The following is a 24,667-nucleotide window of genomic DNA, read 5'->3' as shown; positions in this document are numbered from 1 at the left end:
ATGTCCTTAGATTTCAACGGTTTAGCACAACAATTCACCGAATTTTACTACAATCAATTCGATTCCGACAGAACCCAGTTGGGTAATCTCTACAGAGATCAATCCATGTTAACTTTTGAAACTACTCAATTGCAAGGTGCTAAGGATATCGTCGAAAAGTTAGTCTCCTTACCTTTTCAAAAGGTTTCTCATAGAATCACCACGCTAGACGCTCAACCAGCTTCTCCAAACGGCGATGTTTTGGTCATGATCACCGGTGATCTGTTGATTGACGAAGAACAAAACCCACAACGTTTCTCCCAAGTCTTCCATTTGATACCAGAAGGTAACTCTTACTACGTCTTCAACGATATCTTCCGTTTGAACTACTCTGCTTAGGCCCCAAAATATCGTCGTCTAGCCGTCAAACATCATTTTATATTGTATATTTCGAGTCTTTGTGTCATTTCTATATAATTGGCATATATACTACAATATCAAAAGGGTAATCAATAAAAAATAAGAACTAAAAAACGTAAGAAACTAACTACATATACTCTTTTAATTTTGTTCTAATTTGTTTCTGGGATAACTTAGCAGGTGCACCATTTTTAATGGCATCGGCAACTTGTTCATCGACTTCTACAGATTTAGAAATGTAATTAATCAATTTATCCAAATCGACTTTTTTTTTGGGGATCCTAACTATACCATGAATGTCACCAACGATAATATCATCGTGATCTATATTTTCTATTGAGGAATCAGGTAGCATAATAGAAAGCGTTTCATTCACTGCCACGGGCTTGACGATACCTTTTGAAGCACAAGCACCTAAATTGTAGCTGAATACTGGATATTCCAGTTTCTTATGTTCAGGAAGGTCTCTTATTCTCCCGAATACCGCAGTCCCCAGCGTACCCAGATATTGGGCCCTTGTGGCCATTAAACCGCCAAACAATGCTCTTGTAATGGTGCTGTAAGGTGCAGCAGCCAGCTGTAGAGATCGCTCTAGCCCTATAATAATAAACGAATTCGGCGGAATGTCATCAATGTAATTGATCTCGGGTCTTGGGTCACTTATAGGAGCAAATAGCACAGTATATGCCTTCCCAGCTATGGTGCCCCTCTTAATCCCAGACCATTGCGTCAAATTGGGAAAATATCCGCCATGTGCTATGTTATATAGATTCAATAATCCATCTGATATATCGCAAGCACTATATTTTCTCAATGCCTCGAGATGTCTACTCATTGTTTATATTTCACCCTATATCTCTACTTTATATAGCTTCCTGTTATCTTATTCTCTGCGGATCTTAAATGAAAGGCCTTCTCAAGTTGCACGTCGCAGCAACAAAACGTGAAAGAAAAAAACAGACATATAATAAGCTAGTAAAGATAGAATAAAAATAGTCCAGTATACAAATATAATCAACAGCAATCTCTTTATCACTATAAACTTGTATACTTTATACAAATAGAAAAATAGTTACCCTTAATTCTTACATTGGAGGTAAAGGAGGTGGAGGTGGAATACCAGCGGGTGGTAAGTTACTTCCATCTTCATTATCTGAAGCTACAGACTCTGGAATTGAAAGCACATCGTCTGAGTAGTTGCCATCCATTTCATCATGTGCAACTGTCAAATTCTGTGAGTTAACAGGATTATTCAACTGCGGTAACGGAGGTGGTGGGGGCACGAAATTCGACGTTGTTTCCACAGTTGGTAATGGAGGAGCAAGTGGAACAGGAGGTACGGCTGCCTGCATAGTTGGTAGTGGAGGTGCCACTGGCACCGGGGGGGTTGCAGCTTGGGTAACCTCTGTTTGAATGGTGTTATGATCCATTTGTGAAAGAGGGACAGCAGCAGCAACTGGTGCTGGTGTAGGCGGAGCAGCATTATTGATTTGGGGCAATGGTGGGGCTACAGAAGTTGGTTGAGAGTAAGATACGCTATTGGCCATACTCTGATTATTGACTGGAACAGACTTTCGAGGTTCCTCATCTACTTCGTCATCAGACCAACCGTCGTCGTCACCATTATCCAACCCTCTTTGCAATCTTCTTTGAGCTTCTGCAGCTTCAGCATTAAACAATGAACTAGAAGTGGATGCATTGGTCTCCTGCTTGAAAAATGGGTTCCTTTGCCCAGGGGTAGTAGTAGAAGCAGCAGGTATGATAGGTGGAGTAGTATTCACGCGATTTTGCTCTTGTACATTTATAGTCCTAATATTCTGAGTAGGCATATTATTTCCATTTACCTGAGCAGTGTTTATAGGAGCTGGTGTCAGATCACTCGTTCTGCTTGCAGCATCTTGCCACTCGTCTTCAGAATCTGCTTTAGCATCTTGAACCTGACTACGAAGTTCAGCCAATCTTCTCTCTTTATCAGCCTTCTTCTTCAATTTTAGCCTTTGTAATTCTTCTCTCAATTTCTTTTCCTCTTCATCTTCATCACTTTCATCCTCATCTTGATGAGGAACATTCTGCGGGATGGAGGTTTGAACGGCGATTGGCTGTTGCTGTGGAATAGACCTAGATTGTTCTGCTTCGAAAGGTGTCTTATTTTGATCAGTACTATTGGTTCTCTGTCTTGAGTCACGCCTATCTAGGCCGAACTTTGCTAGTCTTTCTTTCATTCTCTTCTGTGCCTGCTCTTTCAAATAAGCAGCTCTTTCCTCAGACGACTTAAATTGAGAGTAAGATGCTTCATTACTAGATATATCTGGGCTTGAGATAGTGCTGCCAGATGGATTTAAGCCTGTAGAGGAGATTGAGTTATTTATAGCCTCGGAATTCAATGCTTCAATAAAAGAACGAACTTCAGGTTCCAAACCTACACCGAACTCGTATTTTTCAAAGTCTTCAATATTGTTATAAATGTTCTTACCAGTCAAAGTAGCCTTCAAAGATGCAAACATCTCAGAAATCGAAAGTCTAACGTCTTTAAGTATCTGTTGATTTTGCATGTTTTCATCCTTGATCCTGGACACTTCCTTTGAAAGTTGTTCAGAATCATCGCTTTCAATACTGGAAGGATCCACCGTCTCACCAGTCAATGCAGCCATTCTTGCCTTTAATAAAGCTTTACTTCTTGCCTTTTTCCTATCATTGTCTGTAATTTCACCATTTGGCCCTGTGCCCTCAATTTTTAGAGGATTTTTTAATTTGAATAATTCAATCTTGGCATTAGCAATTTGATTATCAATCTTCTCAATCTCAGCAAATAAATTTGGCACTTTGGTCAAAATTTGATTAAATCTTTTCTTTACATCAACTGGAACTGAGTTGGCAGTTGAAATTAATGGAATGTTCAACTGCTTAATATCGTTCTTTAATTTCTCAATATTCACTGCATCTTCCTGAGAGGTAGATGACATAGTTGCTGCAGTAAGTGGCTCAACTTTTGTTGGTTTATAGTCATTGGCAGGGACAGGAGCAGTATTTTGTTGAAGTTCATTAATACTTGTTTTAGTAATATCTGGATAAGTGGCGGCAGCTGTTTCTACGGACATACTTCCAACATTATTGTCATTGGAAGTTACAGCAGCCGCGGAGGATACTAAAGGAGCTTCGGCAGTATTAGTTTTCCTACGATTTCTGAAAACAGGAAGTGAATCTTCGTCATCATTATTTTTGAAATTCAGGGCGTCAATTCTCGAATTTAGGTTATTATTGGTAGAATTAATGTTATTATCCAATTTCAATTGATTTTTCAAGTTATCCAAAATCTGCATACTAGATGGAATCAAAGATTTTGGCAATGTATTTGGCAAGCTGAACCCGTTCAATTTTTTGTAGACCAAATGCATACCCAACGCAAATTCTTGTTTATTCAATTGCCCAGAATTGTTGATATCACATAAATTCCAAATATGCTCTAAGTCGGATCTATTCAAACCGGATTTTCTGAAAATCTCCACAGCAGTTGGTGAATCCAATAATCCCCTTTTGCTTGAATCGTAGGTTTCAAAAATTTTGTAGAATAACGATTTTTCTTCAGGAGAAATCGTTTCTTCTTGCTCTTGGGTACTGATGTTAAGTCTGTTATTGTTGAAGTTTGACTGGGAGTATATTTCATTGTTACCAAACCCTGTCTTTTGGGCAGCTAGGGGTGCCGTAACATTGAAATTAGAGGGTGGCAAATAACCAGTAGCTTGTGGTTGTAAACCAGTTTGATTCATATTTAAGGTGTTTTGGCCAAAAGATAACTGAGGCATCTGTTGATTAAAACCTGAAGGAGCCATACCCCCCGTGACTTGTGGTTGAACTAAACCACTACCGGTCATCTGGTTTTGTAATGGCATAGTGTTGAACGATGTTTGTGCCATTGGCATCATATTACCACCTGTGACTTGTGATAGCATTGGTGCTTGAACACCACCAGTAAGTTGTGGAGCCATGCCAAAACTTGTCGGTGGCATAAAACCAGTTGATTGAGGGTTTAGCATAGCTGGGTTAGCTGTGCCTCCAGTAACTTGTGGCATCATGCCAAAACTTGTTTGTGGCATTAAACCAGTATTTTGGGGTTGTAAACGCATCAAATCATCAAAAGGTGTGTTAGCAGTGTTGCTTGCAGCGGCAATATGTAAGTTAATTGCATCAATAAAACTATTCACCTCATTTTTAGTTTTTGAATCAAGTTCATACGGGATTGAATCACCCTGCAAGACGTCATTGACTAAGTGCATGGCTAGGGCAAATTCTGGAAATAGTAACTCACCGGCTCTGGAAGTATCACATAGAGACCAAATTTTGGCTAACTGTTGTGGTTGTAACCCTGATTTCATTAAGATTTGTCTACAGTCGACACCCTTAATTGTGTTTGAACCTGGTTTAACCATTGATCTGAATAAAGTTTCAAACTTAGCTTGGTCATTGGCCGTGATGAAAGACAACCTAATTGTAGGTATTTTTAAGTCATTGTTTAAACCATTATTGGCAAAGGAATTGACAAATCCAGTCGCAGTTGGCTTTAATGGTTCCAATGGGACTTGTGAAGTTTGCTGCTGTTGTAAATAGAAGCCAGTTTGTTGTGGTTGTAAAGGTTGTTGTGGTGGTTGAAGAAATCCTGTAGATTGTGGTTTTAAAGGCTGTAATTGCTGAACTGGGGTTGCAGGAGGTACTAAACCGGCATTTGCATAGTAGCCTGTACTTTGGGGTTGGATGGAAGGCATTTGTTGCAATTGGGGTTGCATATTGTGGAATCCCGATTGTTGTTGAACATTTGAATATCCCGGTTGTTGCTGCTGTTGCTGTTGCTGCTGCTGCTGTGAAATATATCCAGTCTGTTGTTGCATAGGAGCGTAACTTGGCTGCTGTGCTTGGAAGCTTTGGTAGTTCGTATTTTGCATTGGCTGTTGCTGTTGGTTATTCATGTAATTTGGTTGTTGGGGAGGCATATGTTGTTGTTGCTGCTGCTGATAGTAGTTGTAACCACCAGGAGGAGCATTTCCCTGGCCTTGATAAGCGTTATACATATCGAAATAGTGGGCCACCAAAGTGTGCTTCTTATAGTTTTACGATCATTTTACATATAAAAATTGAAATTTGTCGTTATACTTTTTTCTATTTTGATGCCGGATAGGGGCATCATGAAACTGAAAAATTCAATGTCGGGTAGTATTAAAGAAACGTATATCATCATATATAGATATTAATATAGAAAGTAATATACACAGGAATCAGTTATCCTTCTTGTACTGTTCAGGCAACCATTCTTGGGTTGAAGATGGGGTGCCAGTCTTCTTTGAAGAGGCTGATCTCTTAGTGGAACTACTACCGCTCTTCGTACCAAAGTAGGTCAAACCACCTAACAATACACTCATTAAGATTGGGATGGAGAGAAATTGTAAGTTAAAAAATGACATTGGTGGGGCTGCAATGGAGAAGAGAAGAGGTGTAGATCCAACCGTTATAGGCTCTGCAATTTCAACATCAGTGTCATTTTGGGTGACATTATGTCTTAGAGCGTGTAGTACGGGGAAGAGATAGTAATTACCTTCATTGAGTACGAATTCCACCTTTTGTTGGAAAGTGACAGTGCTATTGACGGCAGCGAAGATGGCAGGTTCGAAATCACCCTTAGAAACGTTTGCAACGATTCTACCTTCTGGAAGAGCTAAGATCGAGCCTGATACTGCATGAATTGAGATATTATGATCTTGTTCTCTGTTTGTAAGAGTATAATTCAGAGTGAAGACGTCATTATCTTCAAATTCGACGAAATTGGTCAAATCAGCATCTGGTTTTTCCAAGATTTCATATTTGATGTCAAGATCTATTGTCCTGTTAGGAGCTTCTTGAGCAACGTCTTCTTGGGTAACATCTTCTTGGGCAAATGCTAGGGGAATCGAGAGAAGGGATAATAAAGTAGTCAATTTCATGTCTGTTGTGTGGTCAATTCAATTGAGCGACAGCTTTTGAGCAATCAGGTGTTTTTATTTCACTGTACCTTAAATAGTATCGGTGGCACTTTCTGGCTTACGTGTCAGACGTGGTAGATTTGAAAAATAATGAGGAGTATTACCCGGATGGTGTGTGTCTGCGGCATTTTTTTCCACAACATTGCCACAACATTGCCACAGATTTGGAAGTCTGCAAAAGCAGAATTAGGGCTTCATGAATGCGGTCAGGGCCAAAAAAAAAATATCTCGAAATATCATCGTTTTTGCAGTTTCTTCCATATTGAAAAAAAAAGTCATGAGCGGCTAGAATCATTTGTGTATCACGTGAAATTACACTCACCAACTTTCTCTCTGATTGGTTGAAAAATTTCTACCGGAACCGCTGCCTGTGATGCTCTGCTTATCTGAGCTCGAAAGGCACGGAAACCCAGAACCCGCGGTATGAAGTAGGAGGTCACGCAGAGAATTCCGAGGCCGTTTTAGGAAAGTGGGATCCCACTGCCGCCCACCGCGAGAATTTTCAGCCCGTTACAGTAATAGTTTCCTAATTGGGGAATAACGAGTTTTATGTCAAAGAAAAATTTTTTTTTTCACCTGCCGCCGATTTTTTCTTCTTTTGCTACGAGATATAAATATGCAATTTTTTTTCAACGATGAATCATTCTCGGGATGGACTTTCTTTCTTACTTTCTTTTTTTTTTTTCTGTACAAATTACATCAACACAAAAAGACACAAACAAACACACATCCTTTCAGCAAATTCCCAACCCATCTCTTATTTGCAATCAACAAAATATTATATTAAGTTATTTTTTTCAGAATTTTCAGTTTATTTATTTAATAGAAAGAAATAAAAATGGCTTACTAAGTTTTTATAACAATTTCAATATTTTGTTTCCCTTTTCGTTAATTAATTTTTAATAATAATTATTTGAAAAGTTAGGTCCCCCTTCCTTGTGTTTTTTAATTTAAGTTTTTTATAACAATGTGCTAACGATTACTTTAACTCAAAGTACTCCCTAATAGAGTCTTTCATCAACTAATAAAATGATGTCTTTTTTATCAATTTTAACCATGTTTGTCAATCTTCAATAATACAAAACGTTTAAACGTATCTTTTTTTAATAATATCAATCATCCCAATTAATAATAACATCATGCCTCAATACAACATTTTAACCTTACAAGAACAACTTTCCATCGTTTCTGACGCAAAAACATTGAATGAACCTTCATTTGAAGTCATTCCTGACTTCTCCTTCCAGATTTCAAATATCAAGGAAGATGATTCAAATAATACTATTAATGACGACTACTTCAATTTGAATTCAAACTCTACTGAATTAGATGCTGATTTAGTAGAAACTTTCTTCAGCTCAAGTGTAGATTCTACTCCAATGTTCGATTTGGATGAATCTCTACAAACTTCTACTTCTTCCGATCCAAACACCTGGACCTCTTTGTTCGATGATGACATCCCAGTCGTTACCGAAGAGGATGTCACTAATAATGACGACGCCATCAAAATCACCGATGATGTCGCTCAAGTCAAACAAGAGGAAACTGCTTCTTTCTTACCAACTCCTGCTATTGAACAGGAAACTTTAAGCAAGGCCACTAAAATTACTACTGGTCGTGTTTCCAAGAAAGTCTCAAATCCGAAGGTGGATCATTTAGGTGTCGTTTCTTATAACAGAAAGGCACGTGCTGCTCCTTTAACTCCTGTCATTGCGGATCCAAGTGACCCTGTCGCTTTAAAGCGTGCAAGAAACACCGAAGCTGCAAGACGTTCGAGAGCAAGAAAATTACAAAGAATGAATCAATTGGAAACCAAAGTTGAGAATTTAATAAGTGAAAATTCCGATTTACAAAATGAAGTTGCTAGATTAAGAAGTTTACTTGAATCTAATGGTGTTTCATTCTAATCTCAATTTTTTTTTAACAAAAATTCGATTATTATATATATATATGTATTTATCTTACAATGTGTGTATATTTAATTTTTCAAATTAAAAAATGATACTTATTTTTATATTGTGTTTTTAACCTCCATGTAAAGTAGATGTAAATGAAATAACATCACCATCACAAACTTCGTATTCCATTTCACCTTCTAATTCCCAATCAGTATCGTTGATCAACGTAATTATACCAGGTCTAATATTATCATCTTCTAAGAAGACATCGACGTCGTTCTTATTAGTAATTAAATTTTGAACAATATAATCGATTAATCCTTGCATACTAAGTTCTTCAGCATCAATAGTTAAATCGTGTACGCGTTGCTTGGAAAACACAACGTCCAGTCCACCAAGAAATTCTACTCTAACCTTGATCATCCTGCACTCCAATCACCTTATAAGTTTGTCAATATTGGGAGATTCTTTTTTTCTTCTTTTTCATTTTCATCGAGAATTTCGGATATTGGGTGTTTTGAAAAACATCAAGATGAAATAATTTTTTTAATAAAAGTGTAACACCTACTTGATAATACCAGTGGTACGATATGCAGGAGCACTCGCCGGATACTACTGCTTATCATGTGCTGGATTGGGGACATTATAAGTCTACTATCTAATTCTAGTGGTCTTATTGGTAATGCGACGTTGTCGTCATTATTGTCTGATTCTATGAATCGAAAATTTAGGTTACAAGAGGATGTTGCTCTGGTAAATGAACGAGTTTGGGTGTATGTATTTCTTGCGCCCTAAATGTTGAGTTGCAAAAATCATCGTGAATGTAGAGTTAGTTAGATGGAATTTTTGCATTTGACAAAAATACATATAGGGTTCACTTATCTCATTTTAGGACCTGGCAAGCACGTATATTATTATTCTCACAATTTCAGTTATAAAGTTGCCTTCTACTTTTCGCAGGTACAAGCGTATATTATCTTACAATAATCTGATGGAAGCAAAAAAAATCTATAGTGGACAGCCATTCTCTGTTTCAACCGGGTTAATGCTACTTTTTCTAATTCCAAATAGCAACCACGAGATACCCATATTAAAATTTAAAATATTAACAAAAGCATGCTTAAATAAAGATCCAGTTTCATTCAATTTTTCACTTATTAAGTGACTTTCTTTACTTGAAATGATTGCCATTTGCTTACTAAAAACAGGTACGCTATTTCCAGATATATGCAAAGGCATGATTCTAAACAGGAAATTATCTAAATTGCATTTATGTAATAGGCAACTCCATTTTTTCATACCACTTTGCACCACGTTGTTTTATATCATACAAAAAGTAATGGAACCTGGCGTACAGCTCCTCATCTTATTCTACTTAAAGTTATACCGATGTAATATCTGGTTGAGTTATGAATATACCTTCATCTAAAGCATTTGCTAGGCATGTCATTAAGGCATAATGATGTACTGCGTTGGCCATCGCATTCTTATCGTGGGTTTCATCCTTCGGTAAGCCGTCTCTAGCCACGCATCTACGTTTTTTGGAGCTATCACGTTTGGTCGTGAATATAAATTGTGTGTCAATAATCCTTGACTTGGGTATAGTGCTCTCGTGCCCATGACAGTAGTCCCCCTGGTATGTTACCAACCACGAGTAGGTTGTCCGAACTTGGCAACCTAAGAATTTGCCTGGCAGGATATACAAAGTACGTTCATCTCCCCTGGAACAGTCGTGGTGCGGCCACGTATTAATAATGAGCTGCCTACAATTATCTTGGTTATAGAAATTAACTGCGTTGAATGCGCTCTTAACGTCATTGAGGCACGAATCAGAGTATGTGAAAAACAATTCACCACTGTTGCAATCCATACTCTGGCTCGCATTTGCCTCGAAGTACTCCCCCTACTTGTCGCGCTTAAATGCTATGCTCGACTCACTATCATTCCACCCTCTTGATTCCGTGTAAGGTATCTGCGGTAATTGGTACGGGGTCATTTACGGCCTCACTTAACGTACAATAGTAGGTTAGATCCGCATCCGACACTGACATGACGGTCGTGAAGAATTTAATAACATTCCCGAACCCAAAATAACAACGCCCAATATGCTCAGTCTGGTTTGTTCGGTTAGTGGTATCACTGTATTCGAAGACGACGAGAGAGCCGTCTGCAGCTATTGCCACAGAGGAATCATTTGACACACCGATAGCACTAATGCAAGCCAGTAGGTTCCGAATGTACGGTGTGGTCGTATTATCTGGGATCCACAAATCTGGTGCGTCTCCTAGTAGCTCGAGCGTACCGAGCTGGTCAGCGGCTGCTGTTACTATTAAGAAGAAAAAATATAACGGGGTGTTCATCAGGTTATTAAACTATATAGTAAAAACCAATACTTGTTCTGTCTTTTTTCTGTATAAGAAGTATCTTCTATAAAAGAGAAAAAGAAGTTGTTTCGATACTAGATGGTGTCTATTTATACCTAATAAATTCATGACACTCTCGCCGACGACATGATGAAAAATGCACAGTCTTTGGTAAGATCTCCTTTAAGAGGAGTTCGATCCCTGTAAGCATAGGCATCGTTTCGCTTACTGAATATAATTCAGCTTCGGTGATTGAGATACAAACAAGCTTCGCTCTTGTAGATTTCCCGCCGATAAACTTGTTATTAGTCAATATGAAATTACCAACTTGTGCTCCATACTTTTCGACATTAGCGAAGGAAGCGTCAGCAATTCCAGTCAAGTAAATTTCTCTCACATCCTTTTTGTGCCAAATTTATTGGTTGGTAAGTGTGTTATGTAGAAATTTAATGAGCTGTTTTGCTAGGCTCTTCACCTCTTTACTTGGATAAAGTGTATGTCTTGCTAATGTGTTCACATCTTAAAGTAAATCAAACCAATATTTGCGACCTACGTAGAACATTAGTCCTACCACTTTGTAACCATTTAACATCGTTCATATAGTTAAATGCGGAAGTATCAAAACTCTCCTCAGAGACATAACTATTTGGAGTACCTGGTACCATTATGGGCCTCCTTCCATCATCTAGGTCAATGTTTAAACTTTTTATTTTCTCTTTGAGGGATGACTCCATGCCCAGAATATCATAATTTGCACAACGGTCCATAAGACTATCATCATTCGCCTCCTTGGTATCGTAGACCTCTCTTAATTTATCAATCTATCCGCCATGCCAGCATATACATTATATTATATTCCATTTATATATTCTTCTAAATTCTTTAATTTTTTTGATATTTTTAAGTTTTATTTTTATTCGCAGCTTTATTTATTTTAATCAGTTCAATCACTTGGGTGTTACAAGTAGGATGGTTACCGCTGTAGCTGTAATCATGACCACTACTGATTTAAAAGCTGCAGTAGTGTAGCTCACTACCGCTGTATATAATGAATGTACTGTGTTGGTTGAATAGCCGCTGTCATCGCTGAATTCCGCTAGATACGAATATGATTTCCTGTCCTTACACCCCGAGTGGCTACTAGTAGCCACAGAGTACGTGTGCTCATTACCGTTCTGGCAATCATGATGAGGCCATACCCATCCCTTCATAGAGTGCGTTGTCGAAGGATTACTAAATTCGAATGATTTAAATGGATTCTTAAACGATATACAATCACCTTCCTGAGTTTCTGCCATGTCCGAACTACCGCATCCAGTGTCCCAGTCCCAAAAGAACTCGTAGTATTCCGTCCTCTTAGCGTATGCGTTACTGCTGTTTCCGTGTAGACTGTCACTCACCTGTCTTCGCGGCCATCTATCTACGTCTACGAGACGATTGGAGGTAACAAAGTAACTTAAGGAAGTCTGGTCTGTCAGATCATCTAATTGCTCGCTACCGAATTCAAGGTCGTTCTTGAACGTAGCATTAAAATAATCATAACAGAATGTCCACGTGTTCACAACGGCTGTTTTGTTAAACCTAGTCGTATTTACGTATAATCCTAATGAACCATCATCAGTTAACCCTACTTGTATGTCTCCAGTATGAGGTACTGCATACAAACACGCGAGTACGTTATGCACTACCGCGGAGCTATTTGTTAGACCGTACCATACATAATGCATGGGGTACCTTGAGGGCTGGCTGGCATTAGCTCTGGTTAATAAAAGTGTGAAAAATAGAATTACAGATGATATATGCATTATCCTTATTTTTCCATACAAGAGGTATCTTCTATAAAAGAGAAAAAGATGTTGTTTCGATACTAGATGGTGTCTATTTATACCTTATAAATTCATGACACTCTCGTCGACGACATGATGAAAAATTTTCACTTGCACGATGTTGCACGATGTTGCACGATATTTATACAGTTTCTGAGCCTTCCTATTAGGGTAAACCGTTGCGTTCACACTCTTCGTGGTCATTTACCAGTCCATAATATTCTCGTCTAACAATTTGTGCTATAGTATTATGGACCCATCACAATCTCGCTCAAACATTTACAAAAAGAAGGGAACGAGTATCACTGAAGTTGTTTTTTGATAATAAGAGTTTAGACAAGAGTCAATAAACTGTTTAGTATAGAAAATGTATTTTAGGTTCAATGCGGTAACAAGACAGATAATAGTCGGTGCAATATCGCACGGATTGCGTATATTCTAAGTCAGGAGCAGGAGTGGCGAAAACAGCTCTGATCTTATAACTATAGCTAAAGGCGTATTAAAAGCTCCATTCTTTCTGTATATTAAGTTATAAAGTTGATACAAAATTAAAAACAAAGTGACAGAGAATTCTTTTTTATAATTTGGAGTTTGTGGAATTCTCCAATAGATAAAGTTGCGTCCATGAAAAGGTTTTATTAATCTTAGAACTACATAAAATCTTGTTAAATCTCAAGTTTAATAATTTGATCAAATGGTGCACTGATTCTGTCGTGGATGTCTTGATGTGTAAAAGCAGTGAGACGAAGTGTATATCTTACTATCGTAACATGACAGTCCAGCTTATACAACCAAACTGTTGTAACATAGACTGGGAAACTACAACATTAAGCTCTAAATTCGTGTGACTGTTTTCCCAGAATCAAAAACTAGACACCCGCTGTCCAATCTATTAAATTAAATATTTCACATTATTGAATTTGGTTGCATATTAGTGAAAACTTTTCATAGACGCAACTTTTGTCATCTTGAAGAATTCCACACTATAAAAAGGAATTCTTCGTCATATTTGTTCTTAATCTTTTATCTTACTTTATAATTTTATATATTAAAAGAGGACAAGCTTTTTGATACGCTTTTAGCTATAGTTATATGATCAGATCGATTTCCAAGCTCTCTGTCCCTGAATTAGAATATACACAAGCCGTGTCATATTCTCTCTGTATTATCTGTCTTGTAAGCATATTGAAGTTACAATACAAACAGAAGATTATTGAAGCGGTGGCTCAATGGTAGAGCTTTCGACTCCAGTTAAAATCTGGAACTTCCGGAAAATTGCAATCGAAGGGTTGCAGGTTCAATTCCTGTCCGTTTCAATTTTTTTTTTTGGATTTTCCACCATTATTATATTTTTTAAATACTCTTGGATATTTCAAGTTATGTATAGACCACATCAACCCTGAACCTACTCAATTGAGGATTGAAGGACAAAATATGCCTACAGTGAAATTGACAAGCCAACATACGCGCCCTGACTCCATTTTCATCCACGACTGGATCAAACCATTATTGGACGAGAATTGTCAGGGCCTTCTCAGACCTATTTATCGCGCCATACCTCCAATAAACAACACAAACGTGAGAAACCCTCTTTCATCACGTCCCAGTCTCTTAACCACTAAAGTGAAGTGTCATTTCACCAAGATTGTGAAATTTTATAAAGTGGAAAACTTCAAGATTTTTGCCTCGATCAGGGACACCAGATTTCAAATACTTAGTTGAGTTTACGCCACATTGCGTATCGACATTCGAACGAACCAACAGATGCAGGCTCACATCGGATACTACTAACTGCACCTTATTGATAGGCGATTGCTCCATTGAATACAAGTCATCGCACGAAATTTCACAGAATTACAGGCTAAATTTCCCAAACAAAAGGCTATTACCCGTACTGACCATCAATCAGGCATCAATCCTCGATAGAGATCAGGCAACACTGCTCGAACAATTCCCATTCGTCTACTCTACATACTAATTTATATATATCTATATATAAATTTATATACATAACCCGGTTTTCACGATAGTAACAGCTAGGCATCTCGCTTATATATATGAAAAAAAATGCAAAAATAGGATAATGTTTCAATACAATTTGGTAACGGTAGAGTGTTTCTATATCTTCCCAGTTTTTTAGGTTTGTTTGATATGGCATCTGCTGTTTATTTTTGTGACCATAAAGGTAAACCACTTCTATCAAGAAAATATAGGGACGATATACCGCTTTCTGCAATTGATAAATTTTCTAGTTTGCTTTCAGATAAAGAAGAAGAATCTAATCTTTTACCTCCATGTATATCTCACAATGGTATCCAATACATGTTTATTCAACACAATGATTTGTATCTAGCCGCTCTGGCTACTTCAGTCCAAGCTAACATTTCATTAATTTTTGCATTTTTACACAAGATAATCGATGTTCTCGATGGCTATTTGAAAACTGTAGAAGAAGAGTCAATAAGGGACAATTTTATCATCATTTATGAATTGTTAGATGAAATGATGGACTATGGTTTACCGCAAATCACTGAAACTAAGATGTTAAAGAAATATATTACCACAAAATCTTTCAAATTAGAGAAAGCTCATAAGAAGAAAAGAAATGCTGCAAGACCACCCACTGAATTAACTAATTCTGTTAGTTGGAGACCAGAAGGTATCAAGTACAAGAAAAACGAAGCATTTTTAGACATTATCGAATCAATTAACATGCTAATAACTCAAAAGGGTCAAGTACTAAGATCTGAAATTGTAGGTAACGTAAGAGTCAAATCTCGTCTATCTGGCATGCCAGATCTTAAATTAGGTATCAATGATAGAGGCATCTTTACCAAGTACTTGGAAGGAAATAATATCGGTATTGCAAAGAATGGTGATGATGAGGATGCTGACGATACTAATAATGAAAGTTCAATTGTTAGCGAGGGTAGCAATAAGAGGAAAACAAATATTGAATTGGAAGATTTAAAATTTCACCAATGTGTCAGATTGAGTAAATTTGAAAATGAAAAGATCATTTCTTTTATCCCACCAGATGGAGAATTTGATTTAATGAACTATAGATTATCAACATCAATTAAACCTTTAATTTGGTGTGACGTGAGTATTCAGACTTATAGGATCGAAATTCATTGTAAAGCAAAAGCTCAAATTAAGAAAAAATCTATCGCAACAAATGTTGAAATTTTAATACCCGTACCAGAAGATGCAGACTCACCAATATTTAAATACTCTCATGGTAAAATTAAATATTTACCTGAAAAAAATTTGCTTCTCTGGAAAATAAGTAGTTTCCCAGGTGGTAAAGAATATTCAATGGCCGCACAAATGGGTTTACCTTCAATAAGTGGTGAAGACGATTTAAATACTAGAGTGAGTAATCAGAGTAAAAAGCCCGTTCAAGTAAAATTTAAAATCCCATATTTTACAACATCAGGCATTCAAGTTCGTTACTTAAAGGTAAATGAACCAAAATTACAATATAAGACTTATCCATGGGTTCGTTACATCACTCAAAGTGGAGATGATTATACAATAAGGATTTAAGAAAGTTGTAATTCTGTAATTAACGAAAAGAAGAAAAAGGGAGACTATGATATTGTTATCAATTCTTTATAATATATTTGAGATTATATAGAACAATTTTTCACGTTTCTTTTTTTAAAAAAAACTACGAATGTTTCATATGGATATAAATTATTTACATTAAGGTTGTGTTGGAGGAGTCTATATCATCATAAAGGAGGAGAGGGTGTGTGATTAGTGCGCATCACTTTCATCCTTGTGTTCATCATCATCGTCATCATCGTTATTGTCGCCTTCATCATCTTCTTCATGTTCTTCAGCTTCAATTTTTAATTCATGTAGAATATCAAAACAGCCAGCTAACAATGCATTTAATATACCTTGACCTTCTGGAATATTACCCTTGGAATCATAAAATTTACCGTCTTTACGTAAATTATCCAAAGATGCTAACTTCATTTGATATGGATAAAGTTCTCTTTCGTTGTTAACACCACCCATTCTTTTCAAATCCAATAAACAACGACGAACAGTCGATAATTGATTATGTATTGGTTGTAATGCTTCAGAAACTGGTTCTGAACTTTCCAAAAGTTTATAAATCAAGGTATAACATCTTCTTAGAAGATACAGAAGAATTGCTTGACCTTTTGTACTGCCTGATTTTGTTGGAAATTTACCATCTACTCTTAAATTATCAATTTCATTTAATTTTTTCAAGTAAGAGAATAAATCAGTTTCTCTTAATGTCCATCTTCTTGTTACCATCAAATTTTCCAGAGATCCCTTAACGTCAATTAAGTTATCATACACATTTTGTAAATCAGGGTCTAAGAAAGTCTTTGTATGATGCGTTAAATCGGAGATTAAATCGTGACAGTCGTCAGAAAGACCATTTAAGACGTTAGAACCTTTTATAATTGGGTTACCGCTTTCAATAGACACAAAATTACCGTCAGGGTCACGATTGTTTTCAATTTCATTTAATTGTAACTGTAAATGCTTCAGCTTTTTATCAATTTGATCCTGAACACCAGTATTTGATTTTGAAATTTCAACTAAGGAGACTAAATTTCTTCTAATTTGAAATAATTTTTCGACTAATGAATTTGAACTTGGATCCACCTCTTCTAATTGTGATTCAATGTAATTATATTCATGTAGACAATGGTTTAATTTTGCCTGTAACAGTAAATTTTGCTCAATTTTATTTTTATTTCTCTCATTATCAATCCTTGAGACTTCATTATCGTCATCATCCAAAGTTGAAGCGTCTTGATAGGTGTTACTTTCACAGTTTTGATCTACGATCTTTGCAATTTCATCCAGACGTTCCTTTATAGGTTTCAAATCATGATGAGTATAGATTTTTGATTCAATAAGATGTTCTAATAAAGATTGTACGGTGGACAAAGACGCATATGTGGCAGGAGCAGAATTTTTCAAACCGCAAGTGATGAAACACAGGGATAATAACTGGAAAACGTCATCAAGAACGTTATCGACTCTATTATGTAATTCTGGACTATGAACGAAAGTCTTAATTTCAGTTTCCTGAGAATTTCCATGTTTCTGTCTTCTAATTTCATCCAGCTCTCTAACTTTGGTCAAAACACGTTGATAAGTAAATTGAATATCTTTTGAATTTAGAAATTGCGATCTATTCTGCTTTAAATCTGACAGATTCTGTCTAACTTTTAGGAGATAGTCCAGGAAAACTTCCTCTTCCTTTGGCACTGCTTGCAGGTCTCTATTATGTGGCTGGGACATTGAGTATCTATTATGGTGATGGTTATGGATTCTCTCTTGTATTACAAATATGGAAACTTATATTATTATATACCGCAAGTTTCTTCCGCCCCCGAAAAGAGTCGTGAGGCCCGGAAAATGCGAGCTAGCCCTAGGGTTACGAAGCTGGTAAAAATAGGGTTGGGCTGGAGAGGCCCGGAAATTTTTTGAATATAGCAAATATTTTTGGTTGAATTGTATAATGTCATATATATATATAGATGTATATATTAGTCTGTTTCGTCAGGGTTCACGACTGTGAGGACGTGTCCTGGATCGTCTTCTGTGAAAATAGAGCCGTTACTTATGCGTCTTGAGTCATCAAATGGGTTTGGCGGAGGCATTAACAAAGAGTCGCGCCCCGTCGTTTCATGGTTGTTATCGTACGTTGTGTTATTGTTATTGCTGTGATTGCTCTCAACACTGAGACTATTGTATGAGGAGGAGGAAGTGACTTTGTCGTTTGTGAATTCGACTGGTTTGATGGCTTCTTGATACTCCTTTTCCATTCTTTCGTCTTCTTTACGTTTGTTGTAGTACCTGAGACCGAAGACCACGATGCACGCGATGACTATGAGACCGACGACACCTCCTACGACCCCACCGACGATTGCACCTACGGGAGTGGATTTCTTCTTGCTGGACGAAGAAGAAGATTTGGAATCGGAAGTTGCAGTAGCACTTTCCACTATTGTATTTGTCACGTACACTGTAGATCCACCTTGTGTATCGTACGAAGTAGAATATATAGTGCGGACGTTTGATGTTGCAGTGATCATTGAAGATGCAGAAGAATCTGTGTTACCGGAGGTCACAGACGTCGATAGAGTAGAACCTCGTGAATTGGAAGAAGAAGATGCCGGCGACGACGACGCTGACGACGATACACTCTCATCACTTTGGCTGTACACTGAATACGAGTTTTCACCACCGCACATCTCTGAGCCGTAGCCGTAACAATACGTATTACAAGAGTCACTCGTAGACTCTGTGGAAGAGGGATCTGAGTTACCACAATAACACTCTGAATGGTTGGACGTTGCGAAATAGGAATACCCACTACATTCGGTGGAACAATATGAACTAGTCTGATACGCGTACGAATCCTGTTGGATCCAGTCGGAAGGTAACGCACTGTAACACCCCAACTCAGACACGGCTACTGCGGGCCTGAGACCACACAACAGTGCCACACACCACAAACTCGTCTTTAACATACTTCCTGGACCTCTAATAACGCGCTGGAGACCTCTCTAATGGGCTTGTCAAGTTTGAAGAATACCAAGGATTTGTTTGCCAGACTTTTTGAAATTCTCGAAGAAAAAGCCTTGCGCGAGAGGCTGATATTGACGCGATTCTTGGAGAAGAAGAAGAAGAAGAAGAAGCCTGGCGAAGGCCAACTGGGAGGGTTGCACTGGGCTCTGGCAATGGCTGCGGTGGAAGTATATGAGTGATCGAAGTATATGAGTGGTGATGGCAGGGTGTGGTGGTGTTGTTCGATGAGGTGTGGCCCCCCGAGTTCTCTGGTACGGACAGGGCATCGGCAGCTGTAAAACGCGGTGAATGGACACCATGCCCTGAATATAGCGTTGGTTTAAGCAGGCAGTCACAGTCAACTCTCACTGTTAGATGCAGTGGAGTGTTAGTACGTTAATTGTGGCCGAATCTGATCTCTATGATTCAGTGCTTCGTACAATGTGATAATCTCGCTAATATTAAAAGTGGATGGAATTAATCAAACAGGTTCTTACGCACAACAAGTTGCAGAAACTAGAGGTACATAACGTTGGAAGATGCCAGAATCACCTGCTAAGAGATCAGGGGAACCCACTGAAGAAGCTGCTGAAAAGAAACGCAAGCTGTCGAACAATGATGAGTCGGATTCCGAGTCGTCTGTAATTCCTTCCACGGGAAGTGGATTGGCATTGCCCAAACTGGATGAAAGAAAGAAATCTGCTAAGAAAGCTGCAAGCACAACATCTTCGGTGAAACCACCAACACAGACAGATCCAAGCAAGATGCAGGATGTCTTGTTTTCTGCAGGGGTCGACGTCAAAGCGGAAGAAGCATTACTAAACTCATCAGTCACCGCTGCAAGAAGTTCAAGTCAATCACAAGCAAAAGTACCGCCTCATCCACCTTTCTTGCATCCAACACAATTGAGTACATTCATGAAAAAGATAGTACGTGATCAAAATTTCCTCATCGATTCAAATTTTGAAAAAAATCCTGCTCTATTGAATATGATCTCTTCATCGTGTGAAATGTACATTAAAGATATAATAACCAACTCATTAATCATATCGAGACATCGTAGGAAAGGTGTGCAAATAAACACGGGAAGAAGAAGCGAAATTTCAGTGGCATTAAGGGCAGTGGCTTTACAACAGAAGAAGGAAGAAGAAAGAAGATTAAAAAAAAGAATCGCCTTGGGGCTCGAAAAGGAAGATTTAGAGAATAAAATTGACTCTGAAGAAACTTTACATAGAGCTTCAAACGTTACAGCTGGGTTAAGAGCAGGTAGCAAAAAGCAATACGGATGGTTGACTTCTTCCGTAAATAAAGCAGCTGCCACTCCTTTAAGTTCGGCAGGTAAAGTCGCTACAGATATTGCTACAAGAGGTGATATGGGTCTAAGATTTAGAGAAGCAAGAGAAGAACCCGGTATTGTCATGCGAGACTTATTATTCGCCTTAGAAAACAGAAGAATTGGCGTACATAATGTCATATCGAAAGGTTATGCTAGAATAAGAGATTAGTTTGTAAAACAATTGTCATAGTTAGTTAATTATATAATCAAATTAAACTGAAAATTATACTAAAAATCGAAAATAATTCGGCAACGATTGAATTGTTGATTTCTAAGACGTTTGCCCCAGAATCCTTGTTCCTAGTAGATGTTGTACTACCAGTTACAGACACATCTGACACTGAAGCAGATATGCTTGATACAGCAGAGGCAGCTGCAGTACTTGCAAAATCGCTGTTATTCAAACCTGAAATGTTCTTATTTGAAATAGTACCGTTCCAACAGTAATTGGTGAAACAAGTTTCACACTCAGAAGGTAAAGTAAAATTATTGCCTTGTTGTTGACGTCTAATAATGGCACAACCAACACATGATAAGAATGAAGAATCATCAGTTAAATTGTTCATAGAAGCAGCTTCGAACCCATTTCTAATCATGGAAATACGTTCCTTTTCAGAATAAGATAATTTGAAAGTACTTTGGTTACTGGCATATGAATACTCAGCGTTTGGAATGTAAACAACCAAAGGTGGAATATAGTCCAGATCAGTTAAATTGTTGGCATCACAACCAAAGAATGTGGGCTTAGTATTCAAACCTAAATCAACAAATGTATCAACATCAGGAACGTATGGGAAGGCAAGGTTACTACCTTGTTTAACAAATTGACGTTGATATGTATTAACCAAAGAAGCACCATCCGGCCAGTATTGATCTGTATCGGCAGAATTATCCAATGCAAAGATAACGTCGACATCACGAACTTTCTGAATTAATGGTGTCAATGGAATATTCTGGTTGTCTTCACCACCATCAACCAAATACAAATAATCAGAATCAACAATACTGGTACTATAGTTGCTGTCAACAAATTCAGTGGCTTTGAATGGGTTGGGAGCATAAATGGCAATATCGTCGGAATCTCTTGATAATTCTTCTAAATAGTGAGTAATAAAGTTGGTCAAAAAGCTTGGTAAACTTGTAGAATTGATTTGTAAAAGGAATTGGTTGAACAGGGTGGATGACGTTGCAGTGATGAAACCTGTGTTATCAAACCCAGCAATACAATGACCTTGATTGACTGGCTTACCATTTGAGACATTTGTACCGATATATTTGACGTCGGCAAACGCATTCAATGTAGGATCCCAAGATCCCATTTCAAATGGATTAAATTCAAAATTCGTAGCATTTAGATTGATAACAGTAGTGCCAGGATATCTACCATCAGCTAAAGTGATTGGAAATGGCATTTCAGCATTTTGAAAGACTTCTGCCTCTCTTAAAGTAGACCAAGTGTAACCGACACCTCCTCTGTACAAACTTGGCCAGAAATAGTAGGAAAGAGAACGGCCCCAAATATCAGCTAAGGAAGTGTTAAATCCAGAGTCGGATTTTGATTCCACTGCGTCAGAGATGTGATTCCATCTTTCATAAGTAGTTACAATGTTGATACCACCTGGAGTCAAGAGAGAGTGTTCTAAATCCCAGATGGCCGTGTCATTATCGAAACCATCAAGAATATCTTGGACAGATGTCCAATTGTTCCATGATAAAGTGCTAGTCAACCAGTTACCACCAGAAAGACCTGCCAAATAGGTACTAGATTGTAAAAGACCACCCAACCCGTGTTCATTAGCACCTCTGGTTCTATTGTCCATTGCGGAAATCATACCAGCACCGCTCAACATGGCACGGTAACCACCACCGGAGGCAGCAATAGCAATCTTTGGTAAATTGGAAGTTGACGAAGAATTCTTGAAAAGATGATCCAAAATAGAAGAATCTGAGAAATTTGTGAAGGCACGCTTGAGAAAACTTTGAAGTGCTTCCTCTACAACGACCTCTCTTTTTTCCAACCAATTAGTTTCATTTGATGATAGTGTTCCTGAAGCGTTCCTGATAATATTGATGTCATTGTCGCAAGTAACGTTACCAGGAGCGTAGCCATTTGTAGGTGACCATGCCAAAACGACGTTCTGCACTGTCACTGATAGTAGCAATAAATTGCACAACTGCATTGTTACCACTCTATGAAAGCAATGTGATAACTTAGACTAATATTATCTCTAATAAACTATTGCCAAGAAGAAATTTTTTCTCTGTTGATACAGGGGTTTCCTGGTTTATATATATTATGCATTCGATATCCGAGATATTATATATAACTCAAAGAATATAACATTGAGATTAAAAGAACTACAATCCTTGGAAAGTTGATGCCAGTAGACCTTGTTGCGTGTCGATGGCACATGCTAATCCGGCCACTGAGAACGGTGATGTGTTGGTACTGATTTATCTTGGCTTGGCATGTGCGTACCCTTTGCTTCCGAGAGCTGTTTTCGGGATACTATTATTAGTAGTATATATGCAAAATGTTCTTATATGCTGTATAAAATTGTCGTTCACGAACTACTGGAGTCGTCTGTGTCGTGGAAATACTGCTGTGTGTCCAGGTCGTTTAATTGCTCTTGTGTGTCATCGAATTCAAAGTAGTTGGCACTATCTTCGAAGACATTGCTTTCATCGACTTCTTCTTCATTATCACCATCAAGATCATTCTCAGGTTCCAACGGGAAGACCGGTTCTTTGTACAGTCTGACTTCAAATGCTTTCAATTGCTTTGTAATTATCATTTCATTGCTTTCATACTGTCCTTGGCTCTTTTCCTTACACACGTTCAAGTATCTCTTGACGTCATTGATATGCTGTATAACTTGATTCATTGAAATGTCTCTCATAGAACCCACAGAATGCGTGTCAAATTTACTTGAAAGGAAGTCTGCTTTGACCATATGACACATTGAATAAATGAACCAAATTTCTGGATCATCCATGAATGGTGGAATTAAAACCATTTCTGCTATTTTATCAATAAGCTTATCGATATTTTCATCGTCATTTTCGAATAACTGTTCCGTATATTCTAGTAACGAGTTCCATAACCATTGTAATGTATACTTGGGGGTATGATTCTTGGAACCAGATCTGAAAACGGGATCGAACCTGTAATTTATCCCTTGAATGAAAGTTACTCTGGTGGAATAGACACTACTCATCCATTCCAAAAACTCTAGAGATCTCAATTTATCTTTTTCATAAAGAATACGATTTCCCACGTTCCAAACGGATCTAATATCTACTTTTGGGATTCTTATCAGCATGGCAAATATTTTGTATGCAATTTCCCAATTTCCTCTGTTGACGTTTAAATAAAGTAAATTCGTCAATGTTTCAATTTGTTTCAATTGGAAATTAGTCGCTCCCTTATGCAATGGCTCCACTATTTCCATTCCATCAATTTTACATTTGAAATGGTATCTGTTTTTAGAACTCACATGTACCAAAGAGTTCGCCATTTTCCGTTCCACATACCTGCTAACTTTATTGTAACGATGGTACGTCAATATATCTCTCTGGATTCTGGTTTTCTTACGATGGCTGGGCCAATGTTCATACGTTTCCTGTGGTTTATCAATCTTCTTAAAAAATTTTCTCTCTTCATTATTCAAATTGTAATCCTCATCAATGACCTCTTCTTCTTCTTCTTCATCATCCTGCTGTCCTCCTGATCTCTCGTCATCGTCACTGCCATACTCTCCAATCACATGCAGCCAGTCTCTCTTCTTTCGTTGTTGCAACTCATCTTCCGACGTCTCCGGTGTAATCATTCCATTACGGTCATCTTTCCTCTCGAATCGCCTCGTGAACTGATTGATGTACCGATACCGCAGCTTCCGTTCGTTCGACAGCGTCTTACTGTTCACGTTCACCGGTATCTCGAACATCCTACTGGCTCTGATACTTCTTGAACTGCTTAAAATGTATTGATGATCTCTTTGTTTTTGATGATTTTACCTCTTTTGGATTTTTGCGATGAGCTGAAATTTTTCTCTTTTCTTGTTTCTGATAAACACGTTTCGAGCAAGATGAGATGGCAACATTGGCGCTGCAAGGTGGCCCAGATGGGGGTTATTAGCTGCTGTGGGGGACATTAAAGTAGTCTGAAGAGTATGTGTCGAATTTTTTGCGTCAAATTTGGTCTATACACGGTGTATATACGGTATATATATATATATATGAGATTAGGTGCTACGACTGTTTGTTC

The 24,667-nt window shown here is 37.8% G+C and overlaps 14 protein-coding genes and 1 non-coding gene across 15 annotated transcripts; 6 read left to right on the top strand and 9 right to left on the bottom strand.

Annotated features, from left to right (window-relative positions):
* Window positions 1–378, top strand: NTF2 (Ran GTPase-binding protein NTF2; the record flags this gene model as incomplete). The annotated part of the gene is made up of 1 exon (XM_003959748.1): window positions 1–378. One exon carries the CDS (start codon window positions 1–3, stop codon window positions 376–378), a length of 378 nt encoding a protein of 125 aa, XP_003959797.1.
* A 148-nt stretch (window positions 379–526) lies between these two features.
* Window positions 527–1,234, bottom strand: KAFR0L00540 (bifunctional 4-hydroxy-4-methyl-2-oxoglutarate aldolase/oxaloacetate decarboxylase; the record flags this gene model as incomplete). Its single annotated transcript, XM_003959747.1, has 1 exon — window positions 527–1,234. The coding sequence occupies one exon, from the start codon at window positions 1,232–1,234 to the stop codon at window positions 527–529; it is 708 nt and encodes a 235-aa protein (XP_003959796.1).
* A 250-nt stretch (window positions 1,235–1,484) lies between these two features.
* Window positions 1,485–5,462, bottom strand: PAN1 (actin cytoskeleton-regulatory complex protein PAN1; the record flags this gene model as incomplete). The annotated part of the gene is made up of 1 exon (XM_003959746.1): window positions 1,485–5,462. One exon carries the CDS (start codon window positions 5,460–5,462, stop codon window positions 1,485–1,487), a length of 3,978 nt encoding a protein of 1,325 aa, XP_003959795.1.
* Window positions 5,463–5,666: 204 nt separating this feature from the next.
* On the bottom strand, window positions 5,667–6,368 carry IRC22 (Irc22p; the record flags this gene model as incomplete). Its single annotated transcript, XM_003959745.1, has 1 exon — window positions 5,667–6,368. The coding sequence occupies one exon, from the start codon at window positions 6,366–6,368 to the stop codon at window positions 5,667–5,669; it is 702 nt and encodes a 233-aa protein (XP_003959794.1).
* Window positions 6,369–7,546: 1,178 nt separating this feature from the next.
* On the top strand, window positions 7,547–8,314 carry GCN4 (amino acid starvation-responsive transcription factor GCN4; the record flags this gene model as incomplete). The annotated part of the gene is made up of 1 exon (XM_003959744.1): window positions 7,547–8,314. The coding sequence occupies one exon, from the start codon at window positions 7,547–7,549 to the stop codon at window positions 8,312–8,314; it is 768 nt and encodes a 255-aa protein (XP_003959793.1).
* A 117-nt stretch (window positions 8,315–8,431) lies between these two features.
* Window positions 8,432–8,728, bottom strand: URM1 (ubiquitin-related modifier URM1; the record flags this gene model as incomplete). Its single annotated transcript, XM_003959743.1, has 1 exon — window positions 8,432–8,728. The coding sequence occupies one exon, from the start codon at window positions 8,726–8,728 to the stop codon at window positions 8,432–8,434; it is 297 nt and encodes a 98-aa protein (XP_003959792.1).
* A 2,887-nt stretch (window positions 8,729–11,615) lies between these two features.
* On the bottom strand, window positions 11,616–12,473 carry KAFR0L00490 (uncharacterized protein; the record flags this gene model as incomplete). Its single annotated transcript, XM_003959742.1, has 1 exon — window positions 11,616–12,473. The coding sequence occupies one exon, from the start codon at window positions 12,471–12,473 to the stop codon at window positions 11,616–11,618; it is 858 nt and encodes a 285-aa protein (XP_003959791.1).
* A 1,236-nt stretch (window positions 12,474–13,709) lies between these two features.
* Window positions 13,710–13,810, top strand: KAFR0Ltrna3W. Its single transcript has 2 exons — window positions 13,710–13,746; window positions 13,774–13,810. It is a non-coding gene; the product is annotated as a tRNA-Trp (tRNA).
* Window positions 13,811–13,928: 118 nt separating this feature from the next.
* EST3 (telomerase subunit EST3) lies at window positions 13,929–14,472 on the top strand (the record flags this gene model as incomplete). Its single annotated transcript, XM_003959741.1, is given in 2 exon segments — window positions 13,929–14,210; window positions 14,212–14,472. Coding segments are annotated over 2 exon segments (543 nt in total).
* Window positions 14,473–14,645: 173 nt separating this feature from the next.
* Window positions 14,646–16,043, top strand: APM1 (Apm1p; the record flags this gene model as incomplete). The annotated part of the gene is made up of 1 exon (XM_003959740.1): window positions 14,646–16,043. The coding sequence occupies one exon, from the start codon at window positions 14,646–14,648 to the stop codon at window positions 16,041–16,043; it is 1,398 nt and encodes a 465-aa protein (XP_003959789.1).
* A 213-nt stretch (window positions 16,044–16,256) lies between these two features.
* Window positions 16,257–17,792, bottom strand: CUB1 (Cub1p; the record flags this gene model as incomplete). The annotated part of the gene is made up of 1 exon (XM_003959739.1): window positions 16,257–17,792. The coding sequence occupies one exon, from the start codon at window positions 17,790–17,792 to the stop codon at window positions 16,257–16,259; it is 1,536 nt and encodes a 511-aa protein (XP_003959788.1).
* A 248-nt stretch (window positions 17,793–18,040) lies between these two features.
* Window positions 18,041–19,027, bottom strand: SLG1 (Slg1p; the record flags this gene model as incomplete). The annotated part of the gene is made up of 1 exon (XM_003959738.1): window positions 18,041–19,027. The coding sequence occupies one exon, from the start codon at window positions 19,025–19,027 to the stop codon at window positions 18,041–18,043; it is 987 nt and encodes a 328-aa protein (XP_003959787.1).
* Window positions 19,028–19,603: 576 nt separating this feature from the next.
* On the top strand, window positions 19,604–20,569 carry TAF4 (Taf4p; the record flags this gene model as incomplete). Its single annotated transcript, XM_003959737.1, has 1 exon — window positions 19,604–20,569. One exon carries the CDS (start codon window positions 19,604–19,606, stop codon window positions 20,567–20,569), a length of 966 nt encoding a protein of 321 aa, XP_003959786.1.
* A 37-nt stretch (window positions 20,570–20,606) lies between these two features.
* KAFR0L00430 (lysophospholipase family protein) lies at window positions 20,607–22,580 on the bottom strand (the record flags this gene model as incomplete). The annotated part of the gene is made up of 1 exon (XM_003959736.1): window positions 20,607–22,580. The coding sequence occupies one exon, from the start codon at window positions 22,578–22,580 to the stop codon at window positions 20,607–20,609; it is 1,974 nt and encodes a 657-aa protein (XP_003959785.1).
* Window positions 22,581–22,964: 384 nt separating this feature from the next.
* Window positions 22,965–24,347, bottom strand: RRN11 (Rrn11p; the record flags this gene model as incomplete). Its single annotated transcript, XM_003959735.1, has 1 exon — window positions 22,965–24,347. One exon carries the CDS (start codon window positions 24,345–24,347, stop codon window positions 22,965–22,967), a length of 1,383 nt encoding a protein of 460 aa, XP_003959784.1.
* Window positions 24,348–24,667: the final 320 nt, after the last annotated feature.

The sequence above is a fragment of the Kazachstania africana genome, chromosome 12 (assembly GCF_000304475.1).
Source record: "Kazachstania africana CBS 2517 chromosome 12, complete genome".
Lineage (NCBI taxonomy): Eukaryota > Fungi > Ascomycota > Saccharomycetes > Saccharomycetales > Saccharomycetaceae > Kazachstania > Kazachstania africana.
This window is presented reverse-complemented; position numbering and strand designations above follow the sequence as displayed.